The sequence below is a fragment of the Thermobia domestica genome, chromosome 8, assembly GCF_964235325.1.
Source record: "Thermobia domestica chromosome 8, izTheDome1.hap1.1, whole genome shotgun sequence".
Classification (NCBI taxonomy): Eukaryota; Metazoa; Arthropoda; class Insecta; order Zygentoma; family Lepismatidae; genus Thermobia; species Thermobia domestica.
In genome coordinates, this window is record NC_137461.1 from 172,593,188 (window position 1) to 172,615,815 (window position 22,628).

At 41.1% G+C, this 22,628-nt stretch overlaps 1 protein-coding gene and 1 pseudogene across 1 annotated transcript in view; both read left to right on the forward strand.

The window, feature by feature from the left end:
- Positions 1 to 1,296: 1,296 nt before the first annotated feature.
- The window catches only part of SelT (selenoprotein T), a 201,080-nt gene continuing 179,748 nt past the window's right edge, over positions 1,297 to 22,628 (forward strand). Inside the window, 1 exon segment of the mRNA XM_081769281.1 lies at positions 1,297 to 1,971. Within this exon segment, the coding sequence (XP_081625407.1) occupies positions 1,799 to 1,971 (173 nt within the window). The 5' untranslated portion in view covers positions 1,297 to 1,798.
- On the forward strand, positions 11,370 to 12,827 carry LOC145693353 (dosage compensation regulator mle pseudogene; annotated as a pseudogene).

A 22,628-nucleotide genomic window follows, 5' to 3' on the forward strand; every position in this document is an offset into this window, starting at 1 on the left:
AAGCGGTTTTCAAAACCGAAACCGCAATGCGGTTTTCAAAACCGACATTTCGGTTTTATGAAATTTCACTTTTTTCAAAAACCGGTTATCGGTTTTTTCAAAAACCGATTTCGACAGCACTACTTTCCAGCCGCCTATTCAGTATGCGTGCAATGATCTTTCCAGTATGGGAAATCAGGCTAATAGTTCTGTGATCGCTGCACTTCTTTGCTTGGTTTTTCTTGGGCAATGGAAACATTGTAACATCAAGAAAATCCTTTGGCCAGCCTCCACTCAGGTAGATCTTGTTAATAAGTGAAGTCAGCACTTTCATTGCGTTGTCTCATAATCCCTTGAGCAAAATCTACTGGTATGTCGTCTTCTCCAGTGGCCTTTCTCTTTCGCATGTCTTTGATTGCTTGTACTACTTCACTTTTCAATATACTGGGTCCTTTTTCATCATCCACCTCTTCCTCTTCTTCGATCGTAATATCTTTGGGGTGGTTCTTCTGATCATACAGATCTTTTGGGTCTTATGCAGAATTGTTTTGACTTATGATTAGCGTCATACCAAAGGCCTGACTATTGCAGGAAACATATGTTAGTCGAATTCTTTAGCAGGGCACTAATCACGCTTCAGAATGACTCCGCACAAGGCATTTCATGTATTCCTCCCAAATTCTAAGGATTCTTTGATGGCCAGTGGTTACATTGCCTTCTTAATCTTCGATGACGAACGTTCGTATACTTTTGTTAGCTTTCTCTCCTAATTCTTGTGCTTTCTGGTGCATCAGATCGTATCTGCCGCGCCGTTGAAGTTCCATTATTTCTTCACATATCTGTTCCATGTAGTTTACTTCGGCTTTGTTTGTCTCTCTTCTCAATTCATTATTCAGCCTTCTGTATTCCTTGATGTCTGTGTCTTTCACCCTTCTGCGTTCTTCCATCTTCTTAAGCATTGCTTCAGTTATGCATGTTTTTCTCGGCTATCTCTTTGCTCAATTTACGAAATTGCTTGTATCTGTGGAGATCATTCCGTACCAGTCGTCGCAAACTCTTCCGGACCGTAACGCAACGCAATCAGCTATGCTAATTATCACATACTAAATCGTAAGTTTTGCGTTGCATTTGCACAAATCATTATATTCTTTTTCTACATTTAATTTTTGCTATTACCTAATTGCCGTGTAGGTCGCAATTAGTTGTTTGGGAATATCCAGTAAACTTTGTAGGTATGCAAAAAGAAGAAGAAGAACCACGGAAAAGGTGGTGAGTGCGACAGCGGCTGTGATAGTGACTGCCTCGTAGGTAGTAGTGCTCCAAGAGGAAGGAGTTAAGTGGGCCCAGTGATACACCTACACTACACTTACACTTTCTGTTACATTTACACGTACATACATTCCCTTCTTTTTTCTACTCTTTCTATTTTCATTTCACACTTCCCACTTCCCTCTACTTTTTTACCCTGTTCACCTTGGCTTTTCGCCCTCTTTCCCTGTCTGAACTCCTTTCCCGACTTTGACTTTTTCCTGATTGTGACTTGTTTCCCGACTTGTGTCAATTCTTCCCGATTGTGTCCTGTATCTTATTCTATTTTGTTTTTCAATCATAAATCCTCTGTTTGAGTTACACATTTGACCACTTAGCATTAGTAGCACATTTGACTAGAAAGCTGGTGCACCTACCTATTTGACTGATAATAGTCTTATGAAGAGAAGAGAAGAAGGTGGTAATATCAAGGTTCATGGGTATGAGCATATCATGAAGTAGAAGTTGATAGGAACTAATGGATTGACATCCGACTGGAACTTAAATTACAATGGCTGATATTGCTAGGCTGTCATACTTGTCGCTATTTTTAGTGTTCGTCGTTCTCACGGCAAAAGATATTGTACAACAGTCATCGGGTTCCACATCTACTACCAAAGAAATACCTATAACAAAATTAGGTGCTAGCAAGTTCATTGGGCCAACACTAAAATTCATGTACTGGTAAGTTGCTTAAATGATATTACGTAGTTGATATTGTTGGATGTTCATATTCACGAACTATGGGGCCATAAGGAGAAAATTATAGGATGCTGTCTCATTTTATGGGGGGCGTATGTAATTAATCAAAATATATCCGGATCTTACCTGACATGTAAAATGAGATAGAAATACGAAATCCAAAGCGCGCAGGTGAAGTTTTGATGCACCACTCGACATAAGTTAATTGTTGAAAAGGGGTTCTGACTGAAAAATACACGGTTATAGTTAAGGAGCCATACTTCCCATTTAGGGAAGGACGAGAAACGCCATACTTTCAGGAATTATTCATTGACTTCTTGCCCTTGTACTTAGGGTGTTTAGGTAGTGCAACAGTAAGATGTATCCTCGTGCACGGGAGATGAGAAGTAGCATTTCTTAACTATTACCAAAATGTGACATATCGCGTTTGTGTTCTACCGAATTGTAACCTAACCTAATATAACTTAACTAACCTAACCTGCTAGGTAGCCAACGGCGGTGTATTTCTGCACAGTGTACAGAAGCTGTATTTTGTGTTTAAAAGTGGAGCGTTACTAGTATCAAACCATGACAAGTGTTACTGCAATTCATTGCCAAAACCCACCTGTTACCACTACTTTCGCTTACAAAAGCACTCACAGTCGCTGACGCGGCTGCTCCCTTCGGAGGCATCTTGTACTACCACCCAGGCACACCAGCTTCGGCCAGCTCTAACTCGGTTAGATAGTATTCGTGCTTTTTAGTAGCCACCTAGCACAAGTTGGTTTTTGATTTTTTGCGTTGTAGTTTTTGTGATTTTCTAATCCGAATTGTAAATGTTTATACACCTTTGTTCTGAAGGTAACTGATCTGTAATTCGACCTAACTTAACTTCATATAGGCTAACATAATCTAATCTAACGTAAATCGTAATCTAATCTGATTGTACATGGTAAGTGTTTACTTTGGCCACTTCATTCATTTGTTTGATTCTTCGATTCAGTGATTTGATCCTTCGGTTTTGGTTTTGAGAGATGACTTGTTTCGCTAACTTGGTTGCTGGTATCAGGTCATATGGTACGTGATATTGTGCCGTTGACGTGTTTTTGTTTGAATGGGGAATTATGGATATGGTGTGACGTCATCTTGTGTCACAGTTTTCACTGTTTCACGTGGTTAGTTGTGGATACAAGGGCATTTCTGAATTCTTGCTATGGTCGTGGTGTCGGTGTTAAATGCGATGTAGGGCTTAGATTTTTTTGATAAAGGAGTGATATGATATTCACATTTTTATAGACTGTAGGAATTAGTGCGCGAAAGTGATGTGGATACTTTCGGATTTTGTTGCACTGTAAAATTATTGGACCTTAAGAGGAGTTGCAGAGTTTGTAAAAAGAGCAGAAGCAATGCAATGGCAGTTTTATTACTGAATCTAGGTAGGAAGTACGTGAGATTCTTTTACTTTTTTTCATGTTTGTATCTGGAGTTACGGGATATGAGAATATTATTCATAAAGGTTCATTTGGCCCTGTATTAAGCATGGATTGCTGGAAAGGTTACTCGTCGCTAGATAGTGATCAGTGGAAGCACTTGACTGTGAACCATTCTTGTAACTTTGTTAACGTTGTAAGTGGAACATATACGCTAACTATTCAGAATTTTTTGTATCATTTGAAGATGAGTTTGAACTGCATGCGTGGGTCATAAGATATGATGATGTTGCAGTTTTAATTTTGTTCCGGTTACAGCACTTACTTTTTATTATTTTTTCCGTAGTTGTAAAATATTTGTTTGGTTTCGTTTGCTGCTGTCTCATTTTAAGTATATAGTTCTGTGAAATTTCCACTGCACGTTAATTGTCGTTTTTTAAACTGTAATGGGGTTAGGACGTGCTTCCCTCATGTGTATAATTTATTTTCTCTTTTTAAGTGGGGAGGGGGCTTTCCCCCACCCTTAAATGCTTTTTTTTTCATTGTGAAAGTGTGGTTGTTCTTGCTGTAGTTTCGTCTATTATTTGATACGTAATGTATTTCACGTTTTGTACATTTAGAACTGATACGATACGAATTTCGCTTAGTTCTTTATGTGCTAATACTTAAAATATGAAATGTTGTAAATAATAGTAAAGTCATTAGAGTCGGAACCACCATAATTTCTAACCAATTTGATTCGTAAGGAACTGGTGATGTTTGAGGAACCGGTTCTTTATGAATCAGTCCATTGAACAATTCAATTGAATGAAAAGGTCATGGTAAAGCTTGCCAATATATATATATATATTCGATTTTGTTGTGGTTCAGTGATACAGCACAAATGCCCTTCACGATTTTCTACTTGAAATTGGAAAAGGTTACACGCCTCTGTTTTGAAGGTCTAGCAGATGTTTACTTTAGCCATTTCATTTAGTGACTATCCGTAACGAACCGTTTCCTCGGAACAGTTCCTTACGGATCAAATCGGTTAGAAACAGGGTGGATTGATTTAAATCAGTCTGATTTAAATCACGATTTAAATCAAGATTTAAATCACTTGATTTTTTAAATAAAAATCGTTGATTTAAATCGAATTCCTAAATAAATTAATTTAAAATGAAGATAAGTAAAATCCCGTTTCTGTTCTGTTATTTCGATTATGGAAGTTAATAATCATAATACAATGAGACTCAAATGTATAGTATAGTATGAAAACAAGTGTCATGCAGAGGATGATTAGGGAAAATCCCGTTTTGAACAGGTAACGGAGCAATCCTTCTTTCTCCTTTTCGTAACATTGGGTTTGGGTTTTAAAATCGTTAACTATTCCAACGGGGAAATCACCATTGACATTTAAGACGAAAATTCATTTTTGTGCTTGTCTGTTTGTTTGTCCTCAGATAATAGGGCGTATTTAGAGGGGTCCTATCCCCTCTCCATTTTTTTTTTTTTTTTGTTAATTTTATAACTTTAGGCGAAATTTATGTATTTCATGCCGCAAGCTGGTTCTGAGTTTTTAAAAATAGGCCCCTGCCAAATATCAGTAACTTTTGTGAAAAAAAAGTGTCTTTTTGATAAACGTTGCTGTACTTTTTCCTTAATGCTTGACGTTTTAAATTATATCACCTATTTTTAGGTGATATGGTAGAATCTTAATTATTCGATTAAAAAAGTACCAATAAGGCATTTTACTTCGTTTTCTGTAAGGCTGGAGGCATTTTAGAACACGTTACATATGCTTTCACGCAGGGTTGGCTGGTTTAAACCATGCAAAAAACGAAAAATGTTTGTAAAAGTGTAAGTTTTCGTAAAATCTTCAACACACACATTAGTGGGTTATCGCATGTCACTCCCGCATATTATTCCTATTATATTCAAATTTAAATTCCCCATTCATTACTCAAAGAAATTAGCCCTATACTACAAAAGCAACTTTTTTGTAAGGTTATGAATGTTTCTTTTGTGATTTTTTAAATAGTTTGTTATTATTGTTATGCAATTGCAATCAAAGGAAAATTCTAAATATTGTATCGTTTTAGTAATGTTTACTATTGATAATATACATCAAAATATCGTACTTTGGGGAAGGGGGTCATACAAATCCCCCGAGAGGCATTTACTGAAATCAGAAATATTTTTGGTATCTATTTATGTATAAATGGGTCAGAGCCAAAGTCGATTCAAATAATTCTTATTTTTATTCACTTTTCTTACTGATATGAAAATTACGTCGTTGTATTTCTTTAACTTGGACTAATCAAAGTTGTAGTGAACTAATTTGGACTAAATTAGTTCTGTACTCTGCAGTATTTTGAAACTGTCCATATGTAATTCTGTATAATGGTTTCAATTGTGCAACTGTTTATCTTTTTGTTCTTCTGAAATGACTCTTGACAATTAGACAATTATATTAAAAGTATGTAAAGATCAGTACAACGTATCAGGAGTCCTTCGTGAGTGAGTCGGCAGACGTATTGCATTTGTGGCCAATTAGTCCAGTTTTCAAGTTCAAATGGAGGACAATTTGTTTCGGATGTAAGAGACGAGAAACGGTTTGGACTCCGCTTTAAGCTTATGTGATCCGTTCCAGCACAACCCGGTTGTTGCATAATAACACCAAAGTGAAACAAACTTATTTTTGTTCATATGTGATATAAATGCATAGAGTAAATTATTTAATTAAAAAAAAAAAAAAACTGGTTTAAACCAAAAAACCAGGTTTAAACAAAAAAAAAACTGATTTTTTGTTTTTTTTTTTCAATAACAACCATGGTTTTTGCCTACCCTGCAACGCCTTTCTGCGTTGAGGCATAGTGTGTGATGTGATAAATTTAAAAAGATATTTTTTGTTATGGGTATTATTATTATTATTATTATTATTTGGCGGGTTACATTTTGCATTCAGAAGACTGAAATTTTGCACACTCGTTCAGTGCACCCCTTAATAATTTTCAGATGTTTTCAGATCTCTACGTGGAAACAGCGGGGTCCAGAGGGGCAAAAATGTTTAAAAAAGGATATTTTTAACAAAAAATAGCTTTTTTCGTGATTTTCCCGTCTCAGATGAAGACATATGAATTGTACCGTTTGAAAGGCTGTTCTATTCTGAAGAAAATGATGTACATACTATGCTCCTAGGATAAATAGGGATGTCTCAGGAAACTGTTACCTGAGATCCTGTTTTATACGGGAATCTGGGGTATTTGGGGAATATTATTTTTCACGGGCTTACTTTTGCACCTACAAGATTGAAATTTTGCACATTTACTCAGTGCACCCCTCAGTATTTTTCAGATTTGTTTCAGATCTCTATCTTAAAACAGGGGAAGGGGTCCACAGAGGTAAAATTTTTAAAAAAAGACATTTTTTAACAGAAAATTCCTTTTTTCGTGATTTACCCGCCCCAGATACATGATGGAGACATTTGAAGGGTACTGTTTGAAAATTTGTTTTATTCTGAAGAGAATAATGTACAAATCATGATCTTAGAATAAATAGGGATGTCTGAGGAAATTTTTATATTAAATCCGGGTCATCTGGGGCATTGTGGGAATGTTCTTAGCTCATTGTTAAATAGTTTCCTCACTCTTACTACTCAAAAGAGAAGCTTGAAATTTTGTACACACATTTAGTACACCCCTTAGCATTTCCCAGTTGATTTTGAGATCCGTGCTGTAACACAGAGGTATTTAGAGGGGACCAAATTAAAAAAAAAAAGTTTTAAAAAATGCCGATTACTCTCAAAATTTCCCACTTCAGGGACATGATAAGGAAATGTGAATGTTACCGTTTCAAAAGCTGTTCTATTCTAAAGAGAGTGATGTATGTACCATGATCCCAGGATAAATAGGGATGTTGATGTAGCTGCTTGACTGAAAGTCTATAACTTACCTTTAAAAAGAGCCATAATTTAAAAGGGTTAAGAAACATTGTTTGGGATTGATATAGGTTAACGATTGGGGATAATTCAAAATTCAATCCCAATACTTTCACTTAAATGGCATAATTAGCATTTAATACTAATTCCTAACGCTTTATCTTCAATTCGCGACTTGTATTATACCAGGAGAAAGATTTGATTTAAATCAAAAAAATCGATTTAAATCAAAAAAATCAACAAAAATGATTTTTATTAAAAAAATCATGATTTTTTTCCACCCTGGTTAGAAATCATGGTGGTTTCGGCTGTAATGATTCTACTATTGTTCACATCGTTCCATCTTTCAAATATAGAACATATAGAATTAAGCAAACTTCCTATTGGATTATTTCTAAATGTAAAAAAAAAAAAAAAAAAAAAACTTGAAGTGCATTAGGTATAGATGAAAGTGCAACCAAAACTATATAATTGAAAGGAAACTTAGGACCAAACGAAACCAAGTAAGTATTTTATAAATAAGGAAAGAATAATTAAAAGTAAACCTACCTGAGATTTTAATACGGTGTATACAATCCACTTCTACAGTCATACCATGACCGCCAGTAAGGCCTACGGAATGTCTACAGCCTCAAAACAAACTTATCTACAAAAATTGAGTCGGAGACAGTTCTTGTGCATAACAAAGTATCAAATGAACGTTCATGAATAAAGTTCTCATATCTTCTAACTCCAGAGACAAACATGCAACACAATAAGAGAATCTCACGTACTTCCAACTTAGACTTACTAATAAAGCTTCCAGTTCGTACAGATAATTGCTAACTGATAAAAATTTGAACTACATATCATTTGTTCATCGAAAGGAAGTTCTATACCATTTGACATGACCACCGCAAGAGAGTACAAATGAACCATCTGCCCAACAAACCACGTGATAGACTGAAGAGTGAAGACTATGACAAGATGACGTCACATCATATCCATAATACCACGCTCAAACGTAAAAAAAAGATATCTTGTACCACGTGACTTGATATCAGCGATCAAGGTAGTGGAACAGGTAATTTTTCAAAACCGGTTCCGAAAGATCAAATCACTGAATTGAAGAAACGAAAAAAAAAAAAAAAAAAAAGAATGAAACACCCAAAGTAAAGACTTACGCAAGGTCTAACCTAACGTTACTTAATATAACCTAATTTAGTACATTTTGGTACTTTTTTTTGGTCATTTACTTTCTCCTCCACATCCACACATAAGGTAAGTGTTTTATGCCATAAACTATGTTTTGCGGTATCCTCGTTTATTGCATACCCACCATCGATGACGCGCCTGGTCCCTGGGTCCATATGGGGTTTTTCAGTTTTAATTGTTTTTTTTCAAAATATTTCAATGTCTTTGGGGTAAAAGTGTTAAAATGTTATTTGCCAATTTCAAGATTGTCATTGTCGTGACTTGCAACAATTTTCTGTTCACTACTGTTTTAAAAAAATTGGCCGCCACTTGAAATTTTAAACTGGGTCGCCAAGAAAACCTACACAGCAAATTTAGTATGTATCTTGCTTCTTCCCTGAAGGTTTCAACTTAAAACTCAGAAAACTGCATCCTGTAGCGTGGATACCCGGTAGTTGAAAAATGGCCGCCATTTTGAAATTTTACGTTGGATCGCCGCCGTATTTAAAAGACCGAAAATGTGCTTTGTAGTGTGTATACCCGCTATTTTGAAAAAGAAAAAGGCCGCCATTTTGAAATTTTACGTTGATGCGTCTCGTTCTCTTACCCTGAAAATTTAAACTTAAAAGACCGAAAGTTGTACCCTGTAATGTGTGTGTGTGTGTGTGTGGTAGAGGCAGATAAACGAGCAAATGTAGATCGAATCATCCCAGGAGCCTCAGTAACGTTCGCCAAATATGAATACCAAATATATTCATTTAAAACAAAGACATAATTCATGTATTGTAAAATAAATGTTTCAAAATGTTTTCTATGGCAAATATTTTCCAGGGTAAAATAAATTGTTTTATTGTTGAAGTTCACTTTGCGCTTTCAATTACGGGAATTTCCCTAGCACTAGCAAGACGGTTCTTTCCCGAAAATAAATTTAAAACAATTAACAAAGAGATAATTCATATTTTATAAAGTAAATGTTTCAAAATGTCTTAAATGAAATTAAACATCTTCCAGATTAAAATAAATAGTTTTATTATTGAAGTATTCACTTCCGATGCTTTGTGCGTTCAATTTTGGTAATTTCCCGAGCACTTTTTTCACGACGGGTTTTCCCCGAAAATGCAGCTTTCTTTACTGTACATCGACACTTTCACTAGTACGGAAGTTTAAATTCAGCACTTGAAATAGTAGCGTTACATAGTCTTCGGAACTCCGAGCATTAAGCTTCTTAAATTTTTACGCTATTGCTGGTGTTGATTCTAAGAATGCTTCTGAACTAAACTACTGTTGTTGGAAAACCAAATTTTACTGAAGAATACTTGGAGTTACCATCAAATGTGTGGAATAATACTAATAGTTTTACTAGTGTATTTACATATTTACTGTTGAGACAGGCACCTATAGCCTTAAACTTGTCAAATGTATGAGGGATAACGTCCTCCGGCGGGCGTCGCCGAGTTGGCGAGCACACTATTCGCGGAAAGTATGCTATAAAGTACGCTATAAACCACAAATCATATATTTATTTTGTTCTATAATTATCTCAAGCTAAGGTAAGCTTTTTTATTCATTCAGTGGATTGAGAATTTTATATAGGTCCAACGTTGAATGTTGTTGTATAATTTAACGTTTAATGTTGTTGGAAACTTTAAGATAAAAGCATCTAATTCGCCCAAGGAAAGTCCAAAATCAGATAAAAATCACTTTCAATGTGATCACCTTAATTGTACCAATAATATAACTAACAAAAAGCCGGCAGGTCTTTCGGGCTGAGCCCACTTGGGCAAACCCTGCTACGGACGCACCCCCTTGGGCTTGCCAGCTCCGTTCGTGCCCTGACTGGGTTAGATAGCATTCGTGCTTTCTGCTGGCTACCTAGAACAAATTGATTAGTGTCTTTTCCACAATAGTTCTTATTGTATACTACACTGAAGTCCTTCGAAAGTAGGGTGACCAGGTTCTGACAAGCGAAAAGTAGGACAAAATAATAATAGTATGTGTTAGCGTGTGCTTCGGCAATACGCATGTCCTTATTTCATTTAATGTTAACCTTAAGTTAATCATTCATTACTAGAAAGGGAATTAAAAACAGAAAAAAAATACTCAACAAAAATATTCAAGAAATTCAACACAACTGCAGACACTTTCAGAAAGAAATACAAGATCGTTGAAAAATTTGGTAGCGTATTAACAAAAACAATAAACAACAGACACAATTAAACTAAAGAATTCTCTGTCTGTTCAAATCAATATATTTAGATAATAATACTAGTGAAGGAAGCGAAAATAGTCATCACAAGTCGCAAATGGGCGAATCAAATTCATTTGTATTATAATCAAATAATTTCATTTGCACTACAGTTAATTAGGCACATAATTAATATGTGCGCTTATGATTAATTTTTATGAACGTATAATGAAACTTCGTGAGGGCTAAAATTTTATTTTTTAAAAGTGATTTTCGAAACGTGGGATTATTTTAAGAAATGAAAGAAAAGGACTGACACGAGGAAACTCCTTTTTACATTGGTTGGCATCACTAGTGTGACTTGAAATAAGGAACCTTTCCTGCCTTAGCGACATCTCAACAAGGCCTTCTTACGCTTCTTTCACATTGAGGCGGCGATTTGCCGTCGCCGCATGCGGCAGTTTGCCACGTGAGAAGTGTACCTTTCATATTACGCGGCGTTTTGCCGCGAATGAAAAATACGCGAGCAGGGTTGCTGTGAAACTGAAGAAACAAAACCTTGTGTCTCTTGTCGTGGTATCAAGCCGATGTCGATGTATTGTTTGGAGTATTGAATTTGTGAGTTATATTGTGATATTTGCAATATTTCAGATATAGGAATTTTATTCCTACGCAGCGTACAGGATGGGAGGTATAAAAGCTTTCCTTTATGGATGGTGCGGCACAATATGACATAAGACCAACAGGTCCGAAACACCGGCAGAGATTTCTATGTAAAGTAAGGGTAGAAGGATTTGATTATGTTGGCGCCGGAAATTCAACTAACAAAAAGGACGCCCAAGCCAATGCGGCTAAAGATTTTCTTCAGTTTTTGGTTCGACAAGGACTGATGAATGCAAAAGATGTTCCTGTAGAGACCCAGGAAAGTAGAGGAGAGACAGAACCTCAAGATTTGCCGTCAGGTGGACCATTGGCACCACATGCTCAGCTTGGTCTTACAAAGCCAGTATTTCGACCAGGAATGGGTGCTAATGAAATTGGTGAAGCCTACAGGCCCTACAGAAGAGATGGAGAAGGGCCTATGACATACATGGATAGATTAGCTGATCAGAAGAAAGTAGAAGAGGCAGAAGATCTTGATGTAAATGCAAGTATTCACGGTAGTTGGACTATAGAAAATGCCAAATCAAAGCTTCATAAATTCATGCAATCAAATAAGATCCAAGCGGATTATAAGTACACACCAGTTGGACCTGATCATACAAGGAGTTTTGTTGCCGAAATGAGCTTCTACGTAAAAGAGCTGAAAAGAACAATTATGGGTCGTGAAACAGGTTCAAATAAACAGTCTGCATCAAAAAGCTGTGCTCTGTCATTAGTAAGACAACTTTTCCACTTGGGTGTTATTGAAGCTTTTAGCGGTACGCTGAAGAAGCCCAAAGAAAGTGAACAGTTAAAGCCATATCCAGTACAGATCAGCCCTGAATTTGAGCGACAGTTGTATGATATTCTTGAGAGCATGCAGGTGAAACCAACTCCAGTTCCTGCGCAGGGAGATGGACCAACTTCATTAGTGACAGATCATGTATTAGAGGAATTCAAATCTGCTACAAAGGCAGAACCTGCTGGTGTTGTACCTTGGTCAACTCCACAACCAAATTGGAATCCGTGGACAGGATGTAACATTGATGAAGGACCTCTTGCTCATGCAACAATGGAGCAAATCAGTGAGGATTTATTGAATAATTATCGGGAACGAATGCAGAGTGATGCTTCTCTGCAAGCTATGACTAAAGAACTAGCACAACTGCCGGTTGCAGCAATGAGAGGAGAAATAATGGCAGCCATAAGTGATAATCCAGTGGTAATCATTCGAGGAAACACTAGTTGTGGAAAAACAACACAGGTGTGTCAGTATATTCTCGACGATTACATTCAGTCTGGACAAGGTGCCTACTGCAACGTGATTATTACGCAACCTCGACGTATATCGGCCCGGCGTTGGGATGTGGCGCCCCCATCGCCCGACTCCTTTAGGGATCGCAATCAGCCACTGGTCCTCCAGGTTGGGGATGGGTTGGGCCGATCACCCAATCTATCAAAATACCGATCGCTGCAGCAACTAGAATGCCTCGGATGAGGCCGGACGGATCTTCTGACTTGACCCCTGCATGGATATGGACATGAGCTTTCGTTGCTATTGGACGACGCTGGACCCGGGATCGTGGGACCGAGGAGTGAAACGTGTTTGCACCCAGCCGGACCGGATGGAGTGATGCCCGGAAAGGGAAAGCTGGGAGTTTGCGACGCAGGGATCTCCGGAGAATCACAGATCTCTTCCCCAGACACGGTGGGACGTGGGTCTTCTCGAAAGTACCCATCAGTCGGTGTTTCAAGTGGCCCTGGCTCCTTGTCAGTTTGACTCGGAGTCACAGCTCAGCTTGTTGACAAGGGTGGAGCAGGAAGGACCTGCCCACCTCGTTGGACGCCTAGAACGATGACGGGAAAGCTGAGATGATTTTGGGTTTAATTTATCCATGGATCTGCATCATTCACCCTCATCAGCACCTATTCAGAAAAGCAAAGTGTACACAGTGCCGAGATATTTAGTCATTCAAGATAAGTCTGAAGCGACAGCTGGTTCTTTAATAAAGTTATCGCCGTTTGTCATTTATAAACAGATTTGCCATATTGCCACGGGCACTTTTCCGGATGGCCACATCAAGAAACTACACAATGGTTCCTTGTTAGTACACACCACTACTGATAAGCAGTCCACTCTTCTTTTGAAGTGTCAGCAGCTTGGATCAGTGCCTGTTGTTGTTCAACCCCACCGCCAATTGAATGTTAGTAAAGGAGTGATTACCTGCAGAGACTTGCACGATGGCCGGTGGAGGACATCCTTGAAGAGCTACGCGACTCAAACGTTATTCATGTGCAACGTATCTCTGTGAAACGGGATGGGCAACTGGTAGCCACTCATTCCTACATTTTGACCTTCGATTTACCTACATTGCCGCCCACTCTGCGTGTTGGCTATCTCCAATTGAAGATTCGACCATATATACCGTTGCCATTGCGGTGTTTTAAGTGTCAACGCTTTGGTCATTCCGCCCCCACTTGTAACGGATCCGCCACTTGTGGTAACTGGTGAACCTTCACATGGCTCTGAGAAGTGCAACGCATCTTCTAAATGCGTAAATTGTAATGGCGCCCATCCTGCCTGGTCACGGGACTGCCCTAAGTTTACAGAGGAGAAGGCGATTAAAGAACTTATAGTCACTGAGAAGATCTCTGCTGCTGAGGCTCGCCATCGCGTGATGCCCAAGATGCCTGCTGGTGGCAGTTATGCTTCCAGAGTATCCTTGACCACGACTGGTACCCAAACCTGTCATGTAAGTACCCAGACTACCTTTGCTGCTGCTTCTGCTGTTGGCTGTACTTGTGAAGCATCTCAACCATCTTCTAGTGCACAAAGTCTACAGGTACCATGACTCGTTCACGGACTTCTCCGTCGCCAGCCTCTCCTGCAATATCTACCTTACCTCGCTCTCGGCGCGAGAAATTTCTGAAAACTACGCCAACTGCTACTTCTACACCTCCGAAGGACAAGAAGAAAAAAGGTTCTCAGTCAACGCCTGTTTCCACCGGCTCTTTGAAAGCGGCTCGTCAGCCCTCTGTTAGTTCTCCTAAGTCGAAGAAACCTAAATCATCTTGCAGTCCCTCTGCTGATGATGCCTCTTCTATAAATGGTGTGGAAGAAGACGCCTGCGAGGCTTTTCACAATGTGACTCCGCGACGCCGTAAGAAAGGCAGTGGCAAATTTCTTGTTGTCGATTCTGTTTAAATCATGGCCCTGCTTCAATGGAACCTCAACGGCTTTTCCACTCACCACGAGGAATTTCGACAGCTTCTCTCGCTCTTGGATGCGATTAGCTTCTGTTTACAAGAAACTCATTTCACACCCACCACCAACTGCCTTCTTCGTGGCTATACTGTCTATCGCCAGGATAAGATGACTGACGGTCGTGCTGCTGGCGGTGTTGCCATTGGTGTCTCTTGGCTATATTATTCTACACTGCTCCATCTGACTACGACCCTTGAGGCGGTTGCAACACGAGTGTTTCTCCTGCAGCCTGTTACCATCTGCTGCGTCTATCTCCCGCGTTCCACGGCCTTCACTGCCGCTGATCTGGACAACCTCTATTGCCAGCTTCCAGTGCCTGTCATTCTGGTTGGTGATTTCAACGCCTACAATGTCTTGTGGGGATCTATCCGGACCGACCCTCGTGGCCGAGCACTGGCCACTTTCATGGCGAACCAGCCCTTGATTCTTTTGAATGATGGCAGCCCAACACACTTTTCCGCTGCCACAGGGACTTTTTCACATATTGACCTGTCTTTGTGTAGCCCAGCCTTAGGAGCTCAACTGAAGTGGCGAGTACATCCGGATCTTTGTAGCAGCGATCACTTTCCCATTGTACTCACTAGACTTCAGCTCCCTCTACTGGGACCGTCGTCTCGCTACAACCTGCGTCACGCTGACTGGACACACTTTTCTGCGGCCTTTGATTTTGCACCGGATTCTAGATGGTCTGTGGATACATACTGTGCAGCTCTTCAATGCAGCATCCAGACGGCAGCTGATGGGGCTATTCCTATCCATCATGGTCTTCCTCGTTGTCGTGTTGTTCCTTGGTGGTCCGCAGAAATTAGCCAAGCTCTCCGTGCCCGCCGACGAGCCTTGCGTGCCTTTCGACGTGCCCTTAGTGAAGTCAGGTTAGCTGAGTTTCGCCGCCTCCGTGCTCGAGCACGGTATTTGATCAAGCAGGCTAAACGCCGCAGCTGGCGTGTGTATGTCTCATCGCTTTCTGTCCAGAACACCATCTCCGAAGTGTGGTCTAAGGTTCGCCGTCTCCAAGGGCAACCCTCATCTACTGGTTTTCCGGCCTTGCTTATTGATGGTCATCTTGTAACGGAGCAGGATCGAATTGTGGCGGATTTGGGTCGCAATTTTGCTGATGTCTCCGGTTCTGGAAACTATCCTCCTGCCTTCCTGCCTGTGAAACAGCGTGCGGAGCGTATGCCCCTTGCCTTTCGCTCTGATAACAGTGAGAGCTACAATGCACGTTTTAGTGCTGATGAATTGTCTTCTGTTCTACGCTCTACGAAGGATACTGCCCCAGGTCCGGATAATATTCACTATGCTATGCTTCGGCATCTCCCTCCGGAGGGACTTCACCATCTTCTTACCCTCTATAACCGGATCTGGACTGAAGAGGTTTTTCCTACTGCCTGGCGTGAAGCCTATCTCATCCCGATCCTGAAACCGGGCAAGCTTGCAACGTCTTCTGCCAACTATCGGCCGATTGCCCTTACCAGCTGTCTTTGTAAAGTCCTCGAAAAGATGATCAACGCCAGATTGGTTTGGTTTTTGGAGCATCATGGCCACCTCTCAAATTTTCAGTGTGGATTTCGGCGGTATCGTTCCACTACCGATCATCTTGTTCATCTTGAGACTGCCATCCAGGACGCCTTTCAACATCAGGAGCATCTTGTCGCCGTCTTTTTTGATCTGGAGAAGGCCTATGATACGGTCTGGCGTTATGGTATCTTGCGGCAAGTGCACGCATGGGGCGTGCGTGGACATATGGGATTTTTTCTCCAGCATTTCCTCCGCGAGCGCTCCTTTAGAGTGAAGCTTGGATCCACACTGTCTCGGTCTTTTTCTCAGGAAACTGGTGTTCCACAAGGCAGTGTTCTCAGTGTGACTTTATTTGCTGTGGCTGTGAACAATGTCATGGCCGAACTTTGACCTTTTCTGCATGGGCTGCTGTAGTGGACGACTTCACCATCTACTGTCGGTCACACGACCTTCGCACCATCGCTCGCCAGCTACAACTGACGCTTAACCGCCTTCACCATTGGTCTTCCCACACCGGCTTTCAGTTCTCCTCACTAAAGACGAAATGTGTACACTTTTGTCTGAAGAACTGTGCTTTCTTATCTGTATTTGGGCCCTATTCGTGAGTCTTATGTGGAGAGTATTCGTTTTCTGGGCCTTGAGTTTGATCGCCGCTTTGTATGGACTGCCCATATTCGCCAGCTGAAGTATAGTTGTCTCCGTGCGATGAATTTGCTGCGCCTGGTTTCCCATACCACTTGGGGTGCTGACCGTGTTGTGCTGCTTCGACTGTATCGGAGCCTCATTCGCTTTAAGATGGACTGCGTAATATGATTCATACCTATCCAGATCTTCGTCTTATTCTGATGTATGCCACAATCGATACAACTCTCTTCAGCGAATACTTCAATTAATGTCCTGTTGTGGAGATAGCTGGTAGAGCCTTCCCAGTTCAAGAGTATTTCTTGGAAGATTGTATCCAGATGGTTAACTTTGTTCCTCCCATAGACAACAAGAAACGCAGAAAAGACAAGCCGATGAGACCACTGGGGAGGAACCTGAAGAGAATATGAATAAAGTTGTAACTAGCGATTATAGCGTACAGACAAAGAATGCGATGTCTCAGTTAACGGAAAAGGAAATAAGTTTTGAGCTTATTGAGGAGCTGTTAAAGTACATCAAAACTTTGAAAATTCCTGGAGCAGTTCTTATATTCTTACCCGGCGCCTACACCATAACGTGTGCTACAAATTTCTAACTGGAATGACTTAATATCGTAGAAAATTTTTATACTTGGGGGTAGAGCGTAGCTCATCTGAAATTTGTAACACCGTGTATTTAGAAAATGCAACCTCCAACTGTTCGTCCCCCAATTCTACTAATTCACCATTCCCCGTTTGAAGGAATCATCCCGGGAACCAAACTTGTGTCCACAGATTAAAAGCGGCTCATTAACATCTGTGTGCACCCAGGAGGAATAGCATAGTTGAATAAAACAGAAAAATCAAATAAAAACGAGCCCCCAAAAATCTCTCTCCAAGCAATGTACCGAATCCGGTTTAGATGCACCAGATTCAAACAAAAACTTCAATACACCAAGACAGCAATCAAATAGGTAGATCCAAAAAACCTTAATGAGGAAGTTAATAATAAGAAAGGATTACGCCCAAGGATTAACTTATAATAAAATCTTTATTCATACTAATAAATAAAAAAAAAATCTCGCATCGTTCATTCCGAAGAAAAGAATCCTGCCCTTTATAGGAGAGAACCATTTATCGCGCATATATCCCCAAAATTGGCCGAAGTATGCTAAACGAACTATTTTAACGAAAAAATTAGGTAAGTCTAATTTCGCCCCCTACGTGAGGTGTCAAACGGGACTTGAACCCCTAGCCTCTCCTCCCACTAAACGAGTGGCGTGGCCCCGAAGCCAGCTAAAAAAAAAAAAAAAAAAAAAAAAAACGGTTCAGCGACTTAATTCGCTTCCCCCTTCACACAACCCTCTTGCTGTGTGGTACAGTTTAAGACCAACAATTTCCGTAGCCCCCCCAGACTCTCTTCCTCTTAAGAGAGTTGTGGTCTGAAATTATATCAAAAACTAAACTTTTTGCATCGCGGCAATACAGCCCTCTTGCTTGTACCATGTCAATCTCTAGCCACCTCTTCGGCCGAGAATCTGGGAATTCCAGAAAAGAGATCCCGTCCCCTCTTCGGACAGAACCCTAACCATCTACCTCTTTAGACGGTCGAGTTGGAATCCTCCCGACCTATAATTCTCCTGCTCTTATATAGAAGGTACAACCAACGGTCACCAGACAGACGCTTGGTTTAAATATTTTAAAATTAACGAACCAAAAATATAAACGGGCAAGATAGCGTTCGTTTCTGGCTCTCCCTTAAGTGAGCTGTTAAAAAAAAAAAAAAAAAAAAAAAGAAATCCTGTTGGGAAAGAAGGAAACTGATGTTAGTTAACAAGCCATAGAAACAAAATCACACAAAGACAAAAATAAAAATATAGATTATATGAAATGTAATAATAATTTTACCCGGCCGGGATTTCTCTCTAAATCTATATTAACTGATAATACAATACACAAGAATAATTACACAAGGTAATAAATACAAATATAAATAGCAGCTCCCTAAGAGGGGACTGCATATTACTTACGTTTAAAAAAAAAAAACTTCACTTAAAAAAAAAGAAAAGAGCCATTAGTCCAAATTACTTGTTCAGACTCTTTTAGTTCTTTGAAATATTGAAAGACACACTTTTTTTTTCTAAACACACACACAAAACACAAATAAACGAGAGCCCATTGTCCGCAAGCGTGCACTCTCGGCGGTCCTTTTTGAATATGTATATATATATATATATATATATGTTCACAAAATCAAAAAACAAACAATTCAATAAAAAAACACTGTTATGTCCAATCCTAAAAACATCACAATTTTGAGGTCCGTCCAGAAATAGTCCTTTTTATTTTAAACTTCAGTCTCTTCTTCGCCGGGCAGGCTTCCCAATGGTCCCCGTTCACTCCTTTACCTGGAGTGAGTGGGAGTCCCTCGCCATTGGTAAAGATTTCAATGTAATCCACCGGATCATCCTCCTGGCAACTTGTCGATGGTTCGGAACTCGAACCCGGAGCCTCCGCTACCGATGCAGGCCTCTTTCGTAGTGTTTGATATTCTCTCAGGTCCTTGAGAGAAAAGTTGCTCGGGTCACCTTGCAGAATACGTTCTGGGTTCGGGCCCGAATTCTGTCTCGCGGCCCTGTACTGGTCTCGCTTCTTATTGCTTTTCTCATCGTCGATGTTAAACATCAACTGAAGTTCGGTGGGATTCCACGCCTTTGGTCTGGCCCCGCAATAAACACTTCTAGGGAGGGCCTTTGGTTTCTTAAACTTGAAATCCATCGGGAACGTGCAAAAACAAGGAAAATCTCTAAAAGACGTTCTTCTTCACGAAGCTGAATTTAACTGACGAAGTCAAGTATCATTTCCTTGTTCATTCCCATTTTATTTATTTATTTTAACTCTCTCTCTCTCTCCTTCCCTCTACCAGCGTGGTTGGGCCAATCTGTCACCATGGGTCAATGACTTGCTTTGATGTTAAATTAGCCACAAAAGGCGGAGTTCCAGATCTCTGCGGAATAGCCTGAAACAAGAGCTAGAAAAAAAAGGAAAGTAGTCTTTCGCAGCCTAAGCTATATCTTCGGGAATCTCTCTAACACAGGAGATCTGTTGTTGTTCCCGGCGTCGGGATGTGGCGCCCCCATCGCCCAGTTCTTCGGAACTGCAATCAGCCACTGGTCCTCCAGGTTGGGGGTTGTGCCGGGCCGATCACCCGGCATTTAAAGCCTGCGATCGAGCGTAGTTACAAATAAAAGCCTCGGATGTGGACTGCTCTTTTAGAAGACAACCTTGCAATGGACTGGTTTTGATTGGATTTTCTTGGATGACGCTGGACCCGGGGCCGTGGGACGGAGGAGTGCAGCGCATGCGCACCCAGCAGGACCGGAAGGAGTGATGCCCTGAAAGGGAATGCTGGGAGTCTGCGGTGCGGGAATCTCCAATGAACCATTGGTTCCTCCCTTTACACGGTGGGACGTGGGTCCTCTCAAAAGTACCCATCAGTCGGCGGTGCAAGTGGCTCTGTCTCCTTGTCATTTTGACTTGGTGTCACAGCTTAGCTTGCTGACAAGGTCATGCAGGTAGGACCTGCCAGCCTCGTTGGCCGCTTCGAACCATGACGGGGAAGCTGAGAGGATTTTGGGCTTCATTTAGTTATGGATACGCATCAACTACCCACCCAGGACAGAGAAAGAGAGGAAAAGCTTGGTCTTGCACCAAGATATTTAATTATTAAGGATAGATCAACAGAAACCGCTGGAGCATTAAGCAAATTGTCACCGTTCCTAGTATATCGTCAAATTCATCACATTGCCACAGGAACGTTTCCTCCTGGCCATATACGCAAATTACGGAATGGGACGCTCCTTGTTCAGACGACCACAGACAAACAGTCAAAATTACTCCTCGCTAGTACGCAGTTAGGACCTGTTCCTATTCTGGTTGAGCCTCATCGACAACTAAACACTAGCAAAGGAGTCATCACTTGCTTTGATTTGAGAGAGTTACCAGAGGCGGAAATATGTGCTGAACTTAAGGATAGCCATGTGATAGACGTCCATCGTATTAGTACAAAGAGAAATGGTACAGTACAGCCCACAGATTCTTACATCATAACTTTCGCTATACCTGACCTTCCAATGCATTTGAACGTTGCCTACCACCGTTTGAAGGTCCGACCGTACATACCATTACCCTTACGGTGCTTTAACTGCCAACATTTTGGCCACTCAGCCCCTTCTTGCCATGCCTCTGCCCTCTGTGGCAATTGTAGTTCTGCAGCTCATGGTCCGGCCCCATGTGTGGCCCCATCGAAGTGCACTAATTGTAAAGGTGACCACCCAGCTTGGTCACGTGACTGTCCTACTTTTCTGGCTGAGAAGAAGATCCGTGAATTGATGGTAATCGAGAAGATCTCCGCCGCTGAGGCTAAACGAAGACTACAGCCAAAAGTCAACTTCGGCACCAGTTTCTCTTCGCTTCTAAAGACCAGCAGATCCCAAGGTACCCAGACAGTCAATTCTGCTACCCAAACTGACGTTGAGGTTCCCAGTGCGCCAGTCTCTTCCAAGGCGTCCCGTACCACTACTTCTGTGAACCCAGGACTATCTCGCACGAAGCACCGATCATCATCTGCTTCGCAGCTTAAGCTTCCCTTGAACGATCGTTCGCCTCCACGAATTGTTAAGCCCATTCCTGCTTCTCAGCCTCCTGCCGCTCCGGCAGCTGGCTCTATCTCGTCTGCTCCTACTCCCTCCATAACTCAGTTTTTGAAGCAGTCAAACAGCCAGCCTCCTACCAAACCCCTCACTAAGAAGGAACGAAAAAAACAGCTCCAGGCTCAAGCTTCCAAAGCTGTCTCTCCCTCTTCCACTGCTTCTTCTACCAAGGCATCGAAGAAATCTTCACGCACCCAGTCTTCTAGCCCACCTGGGGCGAAGAAACAGAAGCATACGTCACGTAGTCCACCTAGTGATGACGAGTCTCTTATGGATGATATGGTGGAGGAGGAGCTCGATGATTTTACCCTTGTGGAAGGCCGTGGAAAGGGCAAGAGCAGTACCTCGCTTCTTGTTCTCGATGCTTGTTGAACATGTCCCTTCTTCAATGGAATTTAAATGGCTATTCCACACACTACGAGGAATTTAAGCAGTTATTGACATTGTTTCATCCTACCATATTCTGTCTTCAGGAAACGCATTTTACCTCTACTAGCAACTCAGTTCTCTCTGGTTACACTGTATATCGTCATGATCAGCTTACTGCAGGTCGTGCAGCAGGTGGTGTAGCAATTGGGGTCTCTGATGCTTACCATTCTGCTCTCATCCATGTGAATAGTGCTTTCCAGCTTATAGCTGTTCGTGTCTTCTTACGACAACCTGTTACTTTTTGTTGTATCTACCTTACGCGTCATGACACCTTTACTGCTGTTGATCTTGAACAGATTGCTCGACAGCTTCCATCCCCATTTCTGTTTGTGGGTGACTTTAACTCCTACCATGCACTGTGGGGCTCTCCTCGTACTGAGCCACGAGGTCAAGAGATTTCCACTTTCCTTGACAACACTAACTCATTGCTCCTCATTGATGGCAGTCCCACACATTTTACTACTGCTACTGGTACGTACTCTCATTTGGACCTCTCCATTTGCAGTCCTCAACTTGGTGCCCATCTTACTTGGCGCGTGCATGATGATCTCTGTGGCAGTGACCACTTTCCTATTCTTGTGCATGGTCTTCCGCTCATCCATTCTGCTCCGTTCACTGCCTACAATCTCCGTCGAGCAGACTGGGATCATTTTTCCGCCACTTTTCATTTCACTTTAGACCCACGTTTTACTGTTGATGGTCATTGTGAGGCCTTTCAGCAGAGTATCCTGGCAGCTGCACACGACTCTATTCCTATCTATGCTGGT